The sequence below is a fragment of the Notolepis coatsorum genome (assembly GCF_963971535.1).
Source record: "Notolepis coatsorum genome assembly, chromosome: 6".
NCBI lineage: Eukaryota > Metazoa > Chordata > Actinopteri > Aulopiformes > Paralepididae > Notolepis > Notolepis coatsorum.
Window position 1 is genome coordinate 51,596,309 of NC_140170.1, and position 20,542 is coordinate 51,616,850.

Consider the following 20,542-nt stretch of genomic DNA (forward strand, 5'->3'; position numbering starts at 1 on the left):
CTGAAGCCACGCCTCCCTGACACAACGCCCCTCCCTCATGAACCTCTTCAATTCCTCACTGTCACATGGAATTGTCCCCTCCACCTTCAAAACTGATCTTATAGGAGAAAGAACATAATGCTAAATAGGTGATGATCTTAGTGGAGAAAGAACATCTAACATTAAACTATTGATGATCTTCTGCTATACAAATAAAGTTTATTATTATCTTTAGAATGAAGATCTAGCCGGCCTAAACTGCTGAAGGTCTTTAGTGGAGAGAAGGATGGACAGAAGATGAACAGAGTAGTAGGGGGGTGTAGGGCGTGTTGTCCCTGCTGTGTGGCTGACTAGATATACACACAGCTACACTTACATACACACTGCTGAAACACAGAGGGCCACAGAGGAGGGCCCAGTCGTCTTTATACGGGTAAAGTAGGTCACAGGCTAAATACAGGGCATCTCCCTTATGCACGCATGTCTAGACATACTCTGCTGGTCCACTGTGCACTGCTGAGAAACCAAGAATGAGCCATCAAATGGCTGCTCATCTTTATAAGGGTAAAGTAGGTCAAAGGCCAATAACAGGCCATGTCCCTTGTTACATAGAAACAGACCATTATGTAAGTAAAAAAAAAAAAAAATGAAAGGTATCACCAGATGCTGTCATATTTCTCAGGAACGTTTATAGGCTAGGATAGGACAGGGAATATGTGTAGGCCAGGATAGGACAAGGAATGTTATGTTTTAGGGAGGGAGAAAGGCCACTGATTTAAACTGCAGGCTAAAAGAAAAATCTAACCCTAACTAACCTTACTGTCATGCACTTGTCCTAATAAACTAACCTACACTGTAGCACTCAACACTTTGATGAACATTGTTACTCAGCTGATTGCCCTTCCTGATGACTTGTCGTACAGAACTTGTAAGTCGCTTTGGATAAAAGCTATATATTATATAAATATATATTGTTAATGTAAATCACCACATAGACAGATAGCTCACTAGGCTAACTCACCACATAGACAGATAGCTCACTAGACTAACTCACTACATAGACAGATAGCTAACTCACCACAGACTCAGAAGGAATACAGAGCATTGAAAAGCTGTCAAAATGAGCAGTAAGTCAGTGCGCTGCTGAACTAAGCATGAAGGTCACCCTCCTGCAGGCGGCAGTAATCCTCCCTGCTTCAAAATACTGCATCATGGCCCTGAACACAGACTCAGACAGCTCTGATACAGGAAAGATAAAGGATAACAACAGCCTTTCTGAGGCGAGAGAGAGAGAGAGAGAGAGAGAGAGAGAGAGGGAAGGGGAGAGAGAGAGGGAAGGGGAGAGAGAGAGAGAGAGAGAGAGAGAGAGAGAGAGAGAGAGAGAGAGAGAGAGAGAGAGAGAGAGAGAGAGAGAGAGAGAGAGAGAGAGAGAGAGTGGAGATTCTCCTTCACTCCTCATCCTCCTTGACCTCACAGCAGCTTTCGACACCGTCGATCATGACATCCTCCTTCACCGGCTCCAGTCCACCATCAGACTTTCAGACTCTGTCCTTGATTGGTTCAGATCCAACCTCACCGGAAGAACGGAGTATGTCTCCTTGGGAGAGGCAGGGTCTGACACCCATCATGTCACCTGTGGTGTCCCACAAGGATCAGTCCTCGGCCCCACCCTATTCACCCACATGCTCCCCCTTGGCTCTGTCATCAGCCAGGATGGAATATCATTCCACTGCTACGCTGATGACACCCAACTCTACCTAAAAATAAACCCTACCCCATCCACAGTTCTGCCATCTTCCACTCTGACCACATGCCTGGAAGAGACCAAGGCATGGATGAAGCACAACTTCTTACAGTTCTAAAACTGAAGCCATTATTATTGGCACCCCAAGGAGATCGAGACGACACCCCGCCATAGTCCTAACAGACCTTGACTACGCGGACGACATCAGCCTGCTCTCTGACCATGTGGAGCAGGCACAGGAACTCCTGTGCAGAGTGGAGAAGCAGTGCGCCAAGGTTGGCCTTAGGCTAAATGCCAAGAAAACCGAGGTCATATTGTATAACATCCTCCCGGATCATCCACCTCTAAGGACAACAGGAGGCACTGCTCTAAAGGAAGTCTGTGATTTCAAATACCTGGGCTCGTGGGTCAACTTGTCCGAGCAAGACCTTAAAGTGAGGAAGGCGCTTGCGTGGAGGGCTCGGAACGGCATGACCAGTGTGTGGAAATTCAACCTCCCCCGTCAAATCAAGCTCAACTTCTTTCATGCAACAGTTGAGTCTGTCCTTTTGTATGGCAGTGAATGCTGGACCTTGAAGCCCACCCTGCAGAAGTCCTTGGATGGGTGCTACACCAGAATGATGCATGTGGTGCTCAACATCAACAGGGATGAGCATGTCACTAATGCAAACTTGTATGGGGGGGTGCTAAAGGTGAGCGATAAAGTGGTCAGGAGAATGAGGCTGGCAGGTTACTGCCAGAGACACCATGAGCTGCCAACCAGCAAACTTGTGCTGTGGGAACCAACACACGGGCATCGATCACGAGGACGTCCCACATTAACCTAGATAGATAGACACCAGGTTCGCTCATCCACCATCACCTTTTCCGGCCAAAACATCACCCTGTCACCAACAATCACCAACCTACGGGTAAAAAATTGACCCTCACCTGACCTTTGAAGCACACATAAATCAACTATACAAAAACTCTTTCTACCACCTTAGAAACATCGTCAAGACTTCCGGTATGAGAGCAGACGGGTAACACACGTGCGATAGAGCTCCTGGTCAAATGAGCGAAAAAACGGATAAAAAAAGACCCGAAAAGTAATTAAAAATGAAAATGCACACGAGAAGTAAGGAAGAGACAACGATTGTGAAGGAAATAGAAATGGAGAACATACGAGAAGGAGAGAATCTGAAGAAACAGAGTCCCCGAAGCGAAGCCGAGAAAAGACAGGCGGAAGAAGGGGGAGGTACCGCTGAGGCAGACACGGGAATGCCAGGATGGGCCGTGGTCATGCAGGCCGGGATACTGGAGAACATAACAGCGGCGATAAAACTGAACACGGACACGATAAGGAATGATATTGGGAAGCTACGGGAGGAATTGAGGAAGGAACAGGAGGACTTCAGAGGAGAAATGAATACAGAACTCAAAAGGGTGGAGGAGAAGATGGCGGAACAGGACAGAAACGTGACCGAGTTACAGACTAGGACGGCACACGCGGAGGAATGGAACACGGAGATACACGAGGTATTAACATGTGTGATTCAGAAACAAGAACAGATGGAGACAAAGATGTCAGACATGGAGCGGAGGTCACGGAGAAATAACATCAGAATATGGGGACTGAAAGAAGGAGTCGAAGGGGAATCGGTGACCCTATATGTGGAAAAGCTTATCAAAGAACAACTGAAGGAAACGGGACTGGAAAAAATGGAGATACAGAGGGCCCACAGGGCGTTGGCTCCGAGACCACAACCGGACAGACCTCCGAGGGCGGTGATTATTAACTTTCTGAGATTCGAGGTTAAGGAATTGGTACTCAGAACCGCGTGGACCAAGAAGATTGAAATCGAAGGGAAAAGACTATCATTTGATCACGATTACTCGACAGCGGTAGCGATAACACGCAGGACCTACGCGGGACTGAAGAAAACTCTGAAAGAAAACGGAATGAGATTCCAGTCACCCATGACCTCGCTAAGGATTCACTGGGAGGAAGGGGCGGCGACGTACGCGACGGCACGAGAAGCGGAGCAAGAGATGAGACGACGAGGGATGCGGATGACGGAGGACGGAGAAGGAAGGAGGCGGGAGGACCAGAAACGGAGCTTGCAGCAGAGATTGGAGGGAGCCCGCAGATGGATCAGAGCGGGAGACCGAAACCGGAGAGAGGAGAGAGGAGAAGGCCGAGGTGAAACGTGACGGAGCGAGGACGGAGACGGATGAGGAGGCCAGAGACGGAGAGGAGGCGGGAGGAGGCGAACGGATGAGTACACGCACAAGAGATTGAAAAAACTATTCAAATAGAGACAAAGTATAGAAACTGAAATAACATATGCATAAGCACACATTCCCAGGTAGAGGCAGGATATAGAAATGAACGTAACGTATACATGGACACATAATACACAAGCTGATGGAGGAAATAAATGGAAATATAACTAGGTTTGATAGGCGAGACACAGAACATACTGAAACAGATACATAGATTGGGAGGAATTAAGGGGATACATGGACATCACATAGAAAATAGTGGAGAGGAAAAGAAAGTAAAAAGGGGTACACGGGAGACACCGCACACGGATATGGGAGGAAGGAGGGACAATGAAACATATGAGTCACATTGAGAGGGACCAAGAAAAGAGGGTCTTTGATCAAAAGGAAGGACAGAGCGCTTTTGACCAGGAGCTCGAAAGCAAAAAAAAAAAACAGTAAGAAAGCTGGACAAATATGACGAGCGATTGGGGGCAAGGGTTTCAAACCCCCAAGCCGTCAGGAGGGGGCCCCTCGCTAGGAGGGCAATTACCCCTCACCCACCAGCAGGGGACAAGGGGGGACACAGGGACCCCCCGAACGCCTTGGGAGCACTTTATGTAAAGTTTATGTTTTTTATTTATGTTAATCATTATATGTATTCGGTGAAGAGAGCGGAGGCTCCAACCGGAGGGGGGAATGAGTGTGACATGGGGGGGACTGACAGACGAAAGAAGAAGAAAGATGACAAGGGTTAAAGGTATAAAAATGATGTCGTTAAACGTTAATGGAATGAATAATGCGATAAAAAGGGGCAAAGTGATGTTGAAATGTAAAAAAAGTGAGATGGAAGTGATTTTTCTGCAGGAGACACATTTGGTAGCACAGGGTCATGAGAAACTGAAGAGATTTGGATATGAAAATGCATACTATAGTTCCTTTGAACAAAACCCGAGGAGAGGAGTAATCACGTTAATCAAAAACACAGTCAAATTTGAATTGATCAAGGAAGTAAGAGACAAGGAGGGAAGGTTTGTTCTGGTGAAGGGGAAAATGGAGGGCCAAATGGTTACGTTAGTAAATGTTTATGCACCCCCAGAGAGTGAGAGGGATTTATATGAGACCATTTTTGATATGATAGTGATGGAACTAGAAGGGATATTGATATGTACGGGAGATTTTAACGTAGTACTGAATCACGACCTAGACACCACGAGTACTAGAAAAGGACGGGCACCCATCAGTAGATATATGAATATTCAGATGACGGAAATGGGAATTACAGACGTTTGGAGGGGGATGCACGCCATGGACAGGGAATACACACATTACTCACACCCACACGTGACATATGCGAGAATAGACTACTTTTTGATGACGACGGGGGACAGTTACAGGGCACGGGAGAGCAGTATAGGAGTGGCGGACATATCGGATCACAGTGCCATATATCTGACAGTAGATCTAGAAGGGAGACGGAGGAACACGATTTGGAGACTAAATGTAGGAATATTAAATAACAAGGGGGTGGTGAGTCAGATCAAGGAGGAGATAGCCAGATATAAGGAAGAAAATGACAACGGGGCGGTAGACCCGAACATTCTATGGGACACACTGAAGGTGGTGATAAGGGGGAAATTGATGGAAAAAACAGCAATGCTGAAGAAGGCCAGAACGGAGACATATCACAATCTGATAGGGAAGCTGAAGAAGCTAGAGGGGAGACACCAGATATCAAAAGAACAGGAAACGCTCGGAGAAATCAAAGAAGTAAAGGCCAGGATAAATAGGGAATTATTGACGGAAATAGAAAAGAAAGCGAGGTTCATGAAACAAACGTACTATGAAGGGGGACCAAAAGCGACCAGACTGTTGGCTAGGAGAATTAGAACGCAACAGAAGTTGAACACGATACACACAATAAGGGATACAAAGACTAATGAAATATTGAGGGACCCAGCTGAAATAGAGAGGACATTTAGAGAATACTATGAGAAATTATACACACAGCCAAAAGCAGCGGGAGAAGAGGAAATAGAAACATATCTGGAGAAGCTAGAGTTACCATCGATAGGGAAAGAACAGAATGAAGAATTAAATAAAATAATTACGGAACAAGAACTGGAAGAGGCAATTAGTAGAGCTAAAAACAACAAGTCTCCGGGGAGCAACGGATTCCCATCGGAATTCTACAAGACATTTAGAACTGAATTAGCACCCATGTTAGGGGCGGCGTTCAGACACACGATGGAAGAGGGGAAAATGCCCCCCTCGTGGAAGGAAGCCATAATCACCACAATACCGAAGGAAGGGAAGGATAGGGAATTATGTAGTAGTTTCAGACCTGTGTCCATACTTAACGTAGATTACAAGATGTATACATCGATAATATCAAAAAGATTTGAGACGTTTATGCCAGACATTATAGATGAAGATCAAACTGGATTTATTAAAGGGAGACAGACACAGGACAACGTGAGAAAGACATTACACATAGTAGAGGAGATACAAAAACAAGGGGGTAGCGCGGTACTGATTAGCCTAGATGCAGAAAAAGCGTTCGACAGTGTGAGCTGGACATTTTTATATAAAACATTGATGAGGTTCGGACTGAACGGGAGGGCGATGAAGATGATCAAGGCGCTATATCAAGAACCGACAGCGAGGGTTAAGGTGAATGGCAGCTTGACGGATAGAATCAGATTAGAGAGGGCTACCAGACAGGGATGTTGTCTCTCACCGACGCTCTTCGCCGTTTTCATAGAACCACTGGCACAACTGATCAGACAGACCGAGGACATCAAGGGAGTAAGGATAAAGGGAACGGAATATAAACTAGGCCTATTTGCAGACGACGTGATAGTATACATGAGGCAACCAGAAAAGAGCTTCCCGGCACTGATGAATCTACTGAAGGAATATGGCCACTACTCAGGATACAAACTAAACGTGACAAAGACACAGACCTTAGCATGGAACTATACCCCAACGACGGAAATTAGAGAACAGTACGGGATAAGATGGGACATGGACAAGATTAAATACTTAGGGGTGAACATCACGAGAGGGGTGGAGAAACTGTTTGAGGCGAATTATACACAGATAAATCAGAACATCAAGAGAGACTTAGAGAGATGGACAGTAATGCCCTTGGACTTCAATTCAAGAATAGAGGTCATTAAAATGAACATACTATCAAGGTTACTGTACCTATTCCAGTCACTACCGATACAAATACCACAGAATCAATTCAGGGAGTGGGACAGACTGATATCGAGGTTCATATGGGCGGGGAGAAGACCACGGGTCAGATATAAAACACTACAACTACCAAAGGAAGAGGGAGGGATGGCAGTACCCAGCCTACAAGATTATTACTATGCAGCACAACTGAGAGCAGTGACGTGCTGGTGTAACAACAGATATGAGGCAAGATGGAAAGACATTGAAAAAGAAGGGGAGGGATACAAGGTACAAGCTCTGGTGGGAGATAGGGAACTATTTAAAGAAAAAGAGGGACTATTAGATCCAATAACCAAATGCACCTTGACCATATGGAACAGAGTAGTAAAAACACACAAATTGGAGAAGCAGTCAGGGGTCCTGAGATGGGTAGCACATGACAAGAGATTCAAACCAGGGAGGTTAGACCATGGATTCAGAAGGTGGGAGAGGGGGGGGGGCAACAGCGATATGCAAAATGATAGAGAAGGGAGAAATGCAGACACTACAAAAATTAAAGGAGAAATTTGGACTAGAAAACAGGGACCACTTCAGATATCTACAGGTTAGAGACTACTACAACAAAGAAATAAGGGGGGCCAAAGACGAGGAACAGAATGGAATAATAAAGATGATAGTATGGGCATACGAAGGGGGGCAAGGAAGAGTAATATCAGCAATATACCGGGCTATAATGACCAGCAAGGGACACACGACCGATTATATAAGGGAGAAATGGGAGAGAGAACTAGAGATAGGAATAACAGGGAAGGAATGGGGGAACATATGCGAGGTACAACATTCAACAACAGGATCGAGAATATGGAAAGAATTTGGATGGAAAAACATAATCAGATTCTTTATAACCCCAGAGCTGAAGGGAAAATATGCACCAACACAAAAAGCATGCTGGAGGATGTGTGGGAAGGAGGGGGCAAATCACACGCACATATTCTGGGGATGTCAGAAGCTGAAGGGGTATTGGGAGGAGATAGGGGAAGCAATGATCAGAATATTAGGATACGGGCTACCACAAACAGGACTGGTGCTTTACTTAGGAGACCTGATACACGAGGGAATACAAGGGGGGGACAAATATTTAATAAAGATAATGTTGATAGCGGCCAGAAAAGCAATACCGAGACTGTGGTACAAGGAAGACCCACCGACAATAGCAAAATGGGTAGGAATAGTGGAAGAAATACAGGATATGGAAAGGATAACACACATGCTGAGGTTACAGGAAGAGAAATTTGGGGAAAGATGGGGAAAGTGGGAGGATTATAAAAGGAACGAGAACGACATCACAGAGGAAGAACCAAATGCAACACAAGAGGGCGAAGGGTAAAGGAGGAAAGATGTTCAAGGAGGGTCTATGAACCCATGTCACACACCTGTGCTTTAGTTAGTATTTTCTATTTTGTTTTTTGGGATATTACAATTGCTGAATGCTTTTATACCTTATTATTTATGTCTGTTTAACGGTGTGATATTAAATATTCAGGGATGATGTGGTTTGTGTATGGGTGAACCAAAAGGCAAAGTGAAAGTTAATAAACAAGAGAAAAAAAAAGAAAGGACGAAGGATAAGGGAAGAAAGAAGCTCAAGGAAGGTCTCTGGACCCAGATCACACATACAAGCCTTAGTCAGCATTTATCATCTTTGAGTAGGAATTACCTGTTTATGCCTGTTTAAGGGAGATACACAATCAGCCTTTGTATCAAATACCTAGAAAACAACAGTAGGGGAACCAGACAACTAACCATGATACCCATGTAAATATTTATGTGCACTGTTTTTTCTTTTTGTTTTTATTGTGATGCTAGTTTCTTAATTTTTTATTATTTATTTTTTGTAAGTGCTGTCTGTCTAAAAACTGTTAATAAAAAATTTAAGTTTAAAAAAAAAAAAAAACATCGTCAAACTTCGCCCCTCACTCACTCTGTCAGATGCCGAAAAGCTCGTCCACGCCTTTGTTTCCTCCAGGCTGGATTACTGCAACGCACTCCTCATTGGGATCCCTAGCAAGAACATCCAAAGGCTACAATGTATCCAAAACAGCGCTGCTAGGATCCTGATGAGAGTGCGGAAATACCACCACATCACTCCCATCCTCAAGTCCCTTCACTGGCTCCCCGTCTCACTCAGGATTGAGTTCAAAGTCTCCCTGCTCACCCACCAATGCCTCTACGGAAAAGCCCCCCTATACCTCAAATAACTCATCACCCCTCACTCCTCCTCTCGACATCTCCGCTCTGGCCAGGCAAACCTCCTCCAGCGCCCAAGGATCAATCTCTGCACTATGGGAGATCGGGCTTTTTGCTCTTCCGCTCCCAGTCTGTGGAATGCTCCACACAATTTATGATTTTTTACCAATTTCTTTTATCAGTTTTATTTATTCTATGTTTCTCTATGTTATTCTATGTTTTAGTCTTGCCTATTTTTATATTCTTTCTTTCCTTTATTCTCGCTATTTTATTTTTTTTTATTGGTCTTTTTCCCCCTCCATTTTTCCTCCGATTTTCTCCCATCCCAATGTTAGTCGTATGCCAATTCCCAGTCCCTTCCTGGTCGCTGCGCACTTACCCCCCACAGTCAGATCATCTGGGAGAGTGGAGGCTACCACGTGCTTCCTCCGACACACGTCCAGCCAATCACCGCTTCTTTTCACCTGGCAGCGCGGATTCTCATTGAGAGGGCGTAGCGTGTGGGAGGACCACACTATCCCCCTCACGTCCAATCCGCGCTTAGCAGGCGCCCCGACCGAACTGTAGGAGTCGCTGTTTACAACGACCCGGACCCACCCCGCCAGCTTCTCCCACCCTCTGATACAGCCAATTGTATCAGTGCAGACGGCCAGCCAAGCTGGTGACAACCCCGGAGCTGTGAGCTGGATTCGAACAGGCAAATCCAGCTCAGCTCCGGGGCTGGTGACGAACGCAATCTCCGCTTGGCCACCTAACCGCCTATTCTCGCTAGTTTTTAAGTTCTTTTAACTGTAGCGCTTTGAGATTTGCCCCGCAACTGTAAAGCGCACTACAAATGGAATCTATTATTATTATTATTATTATTATTGGAGAGAGAGAGTGGGGGGGGGGGGGGGAGACAGAGAGAAAGGGAGAGACGGAGAGAGAGACAGAGAGAGCAGGAGAAACAGAGAGAGTGGGAGAGACAGGGAGAGTGGGAGAGACAGGGAGAGTGGGAGAGACAGGGAGAGTGGGAGAGACAGGGAGAGTGGGAGAGACAGGGAGAGTGGGAGAGACAGGGAGAGGGACTACTGACCCTGCCCAACCTCTCTCTCACTGAAGCCCCCCCCCTTGTTTTGGCTGGGCCTCCGTGTGTGTGTGTGTATCTGTGGCTGTTTGCCTACGTTTTTGACACAACAAGTCAATGGTGAATATGTTCGGGTGATGCTGTAGCACACACGCTGTGAGGCCTGAGTTGATCCGTGAAGAGTTTCTAATTTAATTGAATTTAGGCAGGCAACTCAGTGTTAGGGTTGTCCATTTCAGCACCACGGACAGAGACAGATAAAAATGTCCCCCCAGAATGAGTGCCTCTTCCTGGGGTGAGTTTAGGGGGGTTATGGGGGTTGTCCGTGAGCCCAGTAAGGCCCACTCTATGTGGGTAGGCAGGCAGGCCTGCCTAATCAGTGTTAGGGTTAGATCACTGTCATGAAGAGCGGGTACACTCCTGGAGTAACAATGCCTCTCTTAAGGTAGTGACTGTCAACCTAACCTGACCTCCACATGGGTGTGCAGCCCCCCAAGGTCCCCTGACCTCCACTCGGGTGTGCATGTATGCAGCAGAGCGAGGGGCAGCGGCGGGAGTGCCCGAGACACTCTTAATCTGGCCAAATTTGTCCAGGGCAAAAGCACTCGCCTACCAACGTAGGGCCCCGGGTTTGATCCATGGCAGGCAAACTTTACACAGTTAACCACTGAGAGACACACCCACACACACACCCACACCCACCCACCCACCCACCCACCCACCCACCCACACACACACACACCCACCCACCCAGCCACCCACACACCCATACACCCACCCACCCACCCACCCACCCACCCACCCACACACACACACACACACACACACACACACACACACACACACACACACACACACACACACACACACACACACACACACACACACACACACACACACACACACACACACACACACACACACACACACACACACACACATACACACACAGACACACACACACACAATGTGATGCCTGGGGGCACGATACAGGGTTACACACACACATACACACAGCCGGGCTGTCTTACCCTCTGAGTTTGCCTTTCTCAGTTCTTCTTCTTTCTTCTACAAACAAAGCAGACAACATCATATTAGTACAATATAAACAGAAAGCAGAGACACACATTTTACTTAAATAATAAACCATGATACCAATGGTAATAGGGTATTTCCATCGTCTTTTGGTCAAATCAAATCAAATTTATTTGTACGGCCCGACAGCACACGTTAATGTCCCCCTTCTTTAACTAAACAAGTCAAGAAGAAACATCACAATAAGTCAAGAACAAAACAAGGACACCATAAAGTCCAATTTTTTTTTTAAATAAATGCAAAATGAATGCAACTTCCTACGCGAAGGTAAGGAAAAACTCACTAAAACCTAACAATAGGAAAAAATGCACCACAGGCAATGTGGAGGAGAGAAACCTTAGAAGGGCCGTTCAAGGGGGGATCTCCCTAGATGTCGGTGATAGTAGTCACTACATCTTCATAATGAAGAAAATACCATGATACTTTTTTCCCAAGGGATATAGTATGTGTATTAAAGATATTCTCCAGGTGTATTTTAAACCTTTAAAACTTGTATAAATGTGTTTTATTTTCACCAAATTGTTCAATAAACTTTACCCTCGTTGAAAACGCAGGGAGCTATGAATATGCAAATTGCAACACGCGCTCCCATTGATATTGATCAGGAATTCCAAGTTGGCAGCTTGTATTCTTTCCAAGACGTGGCAATATCTCCTCAGCTTTCTGTGTAGCTGAAGCTAAAGATGTCTAGATACCACATTTTCATTTGGTAATGATACATTTGACCTTAAATTTTGTATATTTTGGTGCTGTCCAGCGAACCAGCCTGTGTTTTTACCAGTTTTTTTGCGGAACCATTGTAGTCAACGATGTGTCATCGGCTCCTGGCAACACTTTACAACATGCCGAGGCCAGAATTCAACCCTAACAACTCTCATGTTATTCGTCTGAACTAGAAGAAATCAGGCTGTATGTGTTCTCCTACCTGATTGGTCTTGCTGTCGGCAGGGGGGGGGGTTTGGCCTGTGTTCTCCTACCTGATTGGTCTTGCTGTCGGCAGGGGGGGGTTTGGCCTGTGATCTCCTACCTGATTGGTCTTGGTGTCGGCAGGGGGGGGGGGGGTTTGGCCTGTGATCTCCTACCTGATTGGTCTTGGTGTCGGCAGGGGGGGGGGGGGGGGTGGTTTGGCCTGTGATCTCCTACCTGATTGGTCTTGGTGTCGGCAGGGGGGGGGGGGGTTTGGCCTGTGTTCTCCTACCTGATTGGTCTTGCTGTCGGCAGGGGGGGGGGGGGGGGGGGTTGGCCTGTGTTCTCCTACCTGATTGGTCTTGCTGTCGGCAGGGAAGGGGGGGGGGGTTTGGCCTGTGATCTCCTACCTGATTGGTCTTGGTGTCGGCAGGGGGGGGGGGGGTTGGCCTGTGTTCTCCTACCTGATTGGTCTTGCTGTCGGCAGGGGGGGGGGGGGGGGGGTTGGCCTGTGTTCTCCTACCTGATTGGTCTTGCTGTCGGCAGGGGGGGGGGGGGGGGTGTTTGGCCTGTGTTCTCCTACCTGATTGGTCTTGCTGTCGGCAGGGGGGGGGGGTTTGGCCTGTGTTCTCCTACCTGATTGGTCTTGCTGTCGGCAGGGGGGGGGGGGGTTGGCCTGTGTTCTCCTACCTGATTGGTCTTGCTGTCGGCAGGGGGGGGGGGGGTTTGGCCTGTGATATCCTACCTGATTGGTCTTGATGTCGGCAGGGGGGGGGGGGGGGTTTGGCCTGTGTTCTCCTACCTGATTGGTCTTGATGTCGGCAGGGGGGGGGGGGGGGGTTTGGCCTGTGTTCTCCTACCTGATTGGTCTTGATGTCGGCAGGGGGGGGGTTTGGCCTGTGTTCTCCTACCTGATTGGTCTTGCTGTCGGCAGGGGGGGGTTTGGCCACACCCATTCTGTGCAGCATCACCTGAAGTCTCTGTTCAAAACTGGACGTGCTCTCTGAGGCATGCTTCTGGAAACACACACACACACACACACACACACACACACACACACACACACACACACACACACACACACACACACACACACACACACACACACACACACACACACACACACACACACACACACACACACACACACACTTTAAAACATGACATTGGTCTAGGCGGCTGGGTGGCGCAGCGGACATTGCGCTCGTCACCAACGCAAGAGTCGGCGTTGCCTCCGGCTTGGGCCGGCCGTCATACTAACTCAATTGGCAGAGTTAGCGGGTGGGAAGGTCGATGGGTGGTAATCTGGACGTTGTGGACAGCGACTCCTACAGGTCGGTTGGGGGACGGCTGCACAGCAGAGACAGGAAAATGGCGGGGGTAGTGTGAGCCTCCCACACGTTACACCTCGCCAATGAGAGTCCGCGCTGGCAGGTGAAAAGATGTGACAGGCTGCCTCCTCGTGTATCGGAGGGGACACGTGATGCAAGGCTTCTATCCTCCCTTCAACCGGCCAGTGGGGGGCATATGCGAGCAACGTTCAAGACAGGGGAGGGGAGAATTGGCACGGCTAAAATTGGGATGGGAGAAAAATAGAAAAAGAGGAGAAATAAGTGGATAAAAAAAAAACATGACATTGGTCGAAGTCTCTTCACAGCCCATAATAGTCTAGGAGAAGGAACCCTGGTCCAGGATGGCCAATGGAATACACTCTCCTGTTGTTGGGAATTGAACCAGCAACCTGTCAGATATTAGTCAGCCCCTCTACCTCTAGTCTAGGTTATCTTACTGCTCCCGTGCAGCCAGTCACAAATAAACAGAAGCAAACATTCAACTCAACGTAATCATATTCTACTACAACGTGCTTAATCTTCCAGATAATAATCCACAAAGAATGAATACACAACAGCACTCTCATTTAAATGTTCATTGCAGCACTTATAGTAAAGTGGGAGTTATTCAGCCCTTCAGATTAATACCAAGGTCATTTCCCTGCTCCATGCTTACTGTGTTATCTTCGGGAGCAGTGTTGAGTGGATGACTACTGTGCGTGCGTGCGTGCGCGTGTGTCTACTGTTGATAGTTGGTTAACCCTTTCACTGCCACACGACAGCCGGTTAACCCTTTCACTGTGACAATACAGAAGGTTAGCCCTTTACTATCGCACAACCGACGGCGATGCGCGGATGCGGAGCTAATGATGCTAATTGTAACTGAGGGGTACAATTCCCTGACTGTATTAATCAAGTATGGTATCATTAAACCACTACCGTCTTATGTACATTATTCTGGCCATACCGTACACAAGTATATGATGAGAACTCCTCCACAATGATACGGTTTCCACACAAGTACTCGTGGCTCAGGGGTAGAGCGGGGCGTCCAATGATCGAAGGGTTGGTGGTTTGAATCCCGCTCAAGCCCATGTCCATCCCATTGCCGTTGTGTCCTTGGGCAAGACACTTAACCTACTTGCCTCGTATGAATGTGTATGCATGTGAATGAATGTTGGTGGTGGTCGGAGGGGCCGTAGGCGTTGATTATTCGCCATGCTTCCGTGAGTCTGCCTCAGGGCAGCTCTGGCTGCAATTGTAGCTTACCACCACCGGTATGACTGTGTATGAACGAATAATGGACTCTGTGAAGCGCTCTGAGTCAGAGCAACAGTCAGTCAGAGAAGAGCGCTATATAAATCCAATCCATTATTATTATCAAATAGTATTACATAATATACTTTACTTTAATTGCGCTTATAAGGCAAAGGAATTATGCATAGGCAAATCAATAATGAATGTCCAATTATATCTATGGTACTCAGGGGAGATACTGGAAGGGGGTTACTACCGGTTGTAAGCCAGCAGGGGGAGGCAATGCTCTATGCAAAGTCAATGGTTCCACAGGCGATCTTACTCCCTGTGTCAGCGGACGAAAGGTAGCCGCTGTAATCCCAGTGTGCGGCAGCACAGGTGTAAGCCGTGGAGCCTCTGGTCCGACAGAGACGGGCTCGAGTGATGTCCTCACGGCAGGTCCCACACCGCAGCGGGGTAGACGGTTCTCTGCTCCAGCAGCCCGGCCAAAGCAATGAAGAATAATAATAATCCTGCCGGAAAAGGCTCTGCTGGCGCCGGGGAGATCCTCCGGTGCGCGGTGGTTCACAGTTGAACTTGACGTTACTATCCTATTAGCACGCGGCAATAAGTGCTCTATGTAGACGCACAATTACTCACTTCACGTGGTCTTTGACTCGTAATGAAGGCTTTTACTAGTAAGTAGCGAACGATACGTTGAACAAACGTATTAGGATAAACACGACTCTATTTTGGGGCAATACGAGCCCTACTGCACCGCACGTTGCATAGTGGGTGAGGCGTCACTTGAGTAACTGAATTGAACAAGACTGAACTTCAACTCGAACTGAAAAGGAAGTTCTGGTATTCGCCTGCGCCATATTTATATGTACGGGGAATAATCTAGTGCCAGCCTCCTCACTGTCTCGTAGCCCTGGGCAGAAGCGGGCATGTTGAGACAAGTCATGACGGTAGCTTTCAACTTGACTCTAGGGGTAAGACACTGGCGCTGATGGCACGCCATCCAATAGGAGAATGAAATATTATGGTCTGTACTACTAGGTTAAAGGGACATTCCGTGTATATGTACAAAGAATATACAAGGGATATCAAACGATATATAAATATTATGCAATATATATCAATCAATAAATACATATATTCGGTTTAATCTGACCCTTTGTAACAGCCGCCCCCTAATTAGTCCCACCTAATTAGCTAAGCAGAGACAGATTAACCGCACTGTCCACTACTCAATGTCCGTTGTGAGGGTAGGCAGGTCACAAAGTCAGGGGTCATGGTCGTCATTAAGCGAGTCGGGGAGCCTTGGCGACTCTATCAGCCTCGCCACGGGTCGGTTGTAGGTCCGCCCTTGGCCGAGCACTTCTGCCACTCTGACCTTTCCGTCGGCACCAGTGGTCACTTTGCTTACGCGGCCGGCCGGCCACGCAGCTCGGGGTAGTGACTGGTCTATGGTCATGACGACTGGACGGGATGAAGGGGGGCTTAGGAGGGAGCGGGCCTGAGACTGCTTTGATCTGTGCTTGGCTGTGCCTCCTCCTCCTCCGTCTGTTTCTCTTGTTTGCTCTGTACCCCATCTGAGGAGGGGCCGGTCCCGGCCGCCCCGTCAAGGAGTCGCTTGGGGTGCTGGGTTCGATGTCAGCTACGTCTGAAGCGCAGCTGAGGGGGGTGGAGTTCCGAACTCCCTCTGGTGCCCACGGTTCTCTCACGGGCCTCTCGCTTAATGTCAATAGCCTCTGCTGTACGGGGGAGAGGCCGGTGTCGCTCGCCTCTGTGTGTAGGCAGCGTGTAGACGTGGGTTGACTGTCAAGTCCGTAGAGGGGGCCCTGGAGCGTCCATCCCAGTCGGGTCTGAACCGCGACTGGGCATCCTTTGGGTCCGACGTGGGCCGCCTCAATTGGGAGAATGAGGTCCGCGTGGTCGGAGCCGATGAGCAGGGTCGGTGTGGCGCCGTCGATAAGCGGTATAGGTAGTTGACGTAGGTGCACATACTTAGCCATCAGCTGTGGGATGGGGTAGGTGTACTGAGACAGGCCTATGTCGTGGCTGGTGAAGACGTTAGTTATACTATACTGCTTCTCGGGCTGGTCCACCGCTGCTATCTTGAAGGAGACCTTTTCACCTTTTATGGTCTTCTGGTCCCTTCTGATGGTGCGTATGGTCATGGTATCTTTGACACCCCGCAGGCCCAACTGGGCTGCTGCGGAAGCGAGGAGGAGAGTCTTTTCAGACCCGTCGTCCAGGACGGCGTAAGTGTCCAGGACCTTGTCCTCGTAGCTCAGGAGCACTCTGACCACTTTGAGGAGCACACGGGGGGTCCCGCTATGCTGGTCAATGTGGAGCACTCCTGTGGGTCGGTTGCCTTGGATCTTCTGGTGGGCTCCGCACCGTGCTGCACGGTAAGCGGTGCCCGCCTGGGCCGCCCCTGCGTGGTAAGCGGCGCCCGCCTGGGCCGCCTCACGCCACTGGTCCACTTGGACGGGGTTCAGTGTCTTATATTCGGCGCACTGTGCCAGCCAGTGTCCGCCGTCGCAGTAGGTACAGTAGGGAGCGGTCTGGTGGCTCTTCGGTATTGGTGCCACCGCCTCGGCATGGTACATTACCGCGACGGGCCCACTCTGTTGTCCTGGCTGACGCCTGTTGATGTCATGCAGGACCTCCAGGTGGGTGCCACCGCACCTGCTGCACTTCTTCTTCAAGCGGCACTCAGCTGCTAGGTGGCTGCGCGCGCAGCGGAAGCAGCGGCGGTGGTCCTTGGTCCACTGACTCACCTCGTCCGTGGTCAGCTTCCCGAAGGTGTCGCATTGGTACAGCCGATGTTCTCCCTCACAGTACTGGCACTCAATCTTCCACTGGTCCTCTTTCGTCGAGGGGGTGTTGTGGTTCTTGTGCTGCGGTACTGATTCGGCTTGGTGCATAACGGTCACCAACCGGCGGTTATCCGTTTGTCCCCGAGGTCCGAGTCTTGGGCTTGGTCCACTCCATACGAACGTGTCGAGTCGTAGGCTACTGACCTCCCTGGCGAGGAACTCAGATAGGTCTAGGAGGGATGCCTCTGGACCGTTGGGGTCGCGGTAGTCTCTCTGCCGCCTGAAGCGCTCTTGTCGGGCGGGAGGGAGCTTCTCTAATATCCTCTCTACATTAGAGTTAGCGTACAGTTCATAGATACCCTTTTCCTTTTGGGACCCCAGCATCCCTACCAGGGACTGTACCTTGATAGACAGGTCATCTAATGCTCTGTTGTCTCTGGCTGGGGGGAGACGGTCAATGTCTCTTATCTCCTGTATCACATAGTCCCATACGCGTCCATAACGTTGGTCGAGTGCTGCTAGAGCCGCTGTGTATGGGGTAGTAGAGTTGGCATAGGCCAGCGCTATATTGTGCGCTCGGGGCACCTTGAGGTGCTTCAGTAGGATAGCATACTTGTACGGTTCGTCAGCTACATCGGACAACATTGTCTCTAAGCACATTCGTAGCTCCGTGTACTGTGCTCGGTTCTCATGGGTGAAGTCCGGGATGGTCGGTGTGCCAAGGTACGATGCCATGGATGACTGGCACATCGGTGAGCGTTGGGGAAGAGGCCTCCTAGGCGAGTCTCCCCGTGCGTGTCGTCTTGGGCTGGTACTTGGTGGGTACCGAAGGTCAGGTACCCAGGTGCTGTCCCTCGGAGCTGGCGGTGCGTCAAACTCACCCGTGAGTGGAGTCGGGGGTTTGTAGCGCAGGGCCTCGGGGCTAACTTCTGGGCTGTACTGGACCTCCTGGTCCAGAGTACGTTGCTGCTGGTCGGGGCTGTACTGGGCCTCCTGGGCCAGAGTACGTTGCTGCTGGTCTGCTTGACATTCCTCCTCTTCCTCCTCCTCTCCCTCTGCTAGGACCTGGAGTCTTCTGTTCAGTCTCTCGGCGTGGTCCGGTTCTTCCCGGTTGCTGGGTCTCGTATGGACCGGCCGGGGAGGGGGTTCGGAGACGTGGACAGGATCCTCCTGTTGGCGGGGTCCCGGGTCGCTTCGTCGGGTAGGGGAATGTGTCCTAGACCCATGTCTTGACGATCTCTGAGAGCTCCGTGCGGAGTGAGGGGGTGTCGCCATGGCAACCAGTTTGTCCATCAGCTCCGCCTGCAGCCGGTCGCGCTCTGCCTCGCGCTGGGCATGGGCTGCGTCGCGCGCTGCTTCGCGCTGGGCATTGGCGGCGTCGCGCTGCGCATTGGCGCTGGCCTGGGCGGCGTCGCGCTGTGCGTTGGCGGCGTCGCGCTGGGCATTGGCGCTGGCATGGGCGGCGTGGAGCTGTGCATTTGCGACGTCGCGCTGTGCATTGGCGGCGGCGTGCTGTGCATCAGCGCGGCTTCTCTCAATGTTCTCTTCTGTCTGGAGGCGTCTGGTCTCCAGTCTTATGCGGTCGTCTTCACTCCTTTGTTGCGCCTGGAAGCGCTCTCGCTCGCCTGCAAAATGTTCGCGCTCGAGCGTCTGTTGCGCTTGAAGTCGATCGCGTTCGGTGGAGGCTGCCAGGGTGGCGATGAGTGCTTGCGCCAGCATCTTGTCCGCCTCGCTGGGGGAAGACGCCGTTCGGGGCGATCGGCTCCCGGCAGTACTTGTTGGAGATCCGTTCTCCTGTTGCGTACCGAGGAGATCCGTCTCCTGGGTGCGCGTCTCTTCTTGTGGTGGGTCGGGTTCCATCCCGGGAGGGCTTTCTTTATCCTGGAGCTCTCCGGGGACTACCTCGTCGACGTTGTCTGGGGATGAAGTCATGTCATGTCCCTCCTGGTCCCCCCCGTGAGCTTGGTCAGTTACGTTAGAACCCACTGGGGTCTCTACTGGCGGGGTAGCCTGGTTGATAGGGTCGGACATAATTTTACTATCCGCTTTAGTTATTTTATCCGTATTTAATTTCCCTTTAAAGCTAGGTATTGGACTGACAGCGTATGCCTCTAGATAGGGAGGTGGCTGCCGTCTGCGCTGCGGGCGATCTAGCTTAGGAGAACCGTTTGTGGAGTGTTCGTCATCGGCCATGTCAATATTAATATTATATTAATATTACGCTAATTATTATCTCCGGCTCGAAGGACCAATTGTAACTGAGGGGTACAATTCCCTGACTGTATTAATCAAGTATGGTATCATTAAACCACTACCGTCTTATGTACATTATTCTGGCCATACCGTACACAAGTATATGATGAGAACTCCTCCACAATGATACGGTTTCCACACAAGTACTCGTTTAGAATATTTATTACATCAAATAGTATTACATAATATACTTTACTTTAATTGCGCTTATAAGGCAAAGGAATTATGCATAGGCAAATCAATAATGAATGTCCAATTATATCTATGGTACTCAGGGGAGATACTGGAAGGGGGTTACTACCGGTTGTAAGCCAGCAGGGGGAGGCAATGCTCTATGCAAAGTCAATGGTTCCACAGGCGATCTTACTCCCTGTGTCAGCGGACGAAAGGTAGCCGCTGTAATCCCAGTGTGCGGCAGCACAGGTGT

At 49.3% G+C, this 20,542-nt stretch overlaps 1 protein-coding gene across 1 annotated transcript in view; it reads right to left on the reverse strand.

Moving 5' to 3' along the window:
* The window catches only part of carmil2 (capping protein regulator and myosin 1 linker 2), a gene marked incomplete at both ends in the record, with an annotated part of 72,672 nt that overhangs the window by 21,729 nt on the left and 30,401 nt on the right, over positions 1-20,542 (reverse strand). Inside the window, 2 exons of the mRNA XM_084315560.1 lie at positions 11,495-11,531; positions 13,376-13,480. Coding sequence (XP_084171686.1) covers positions 11,495-11,531; positions 13,376-13,480 — 142 coding nt within the window. The remainder of the gene's footprint in view (positions 1-11,494; positions 11,532-13,375; positions 13,481-20,542) is intronic.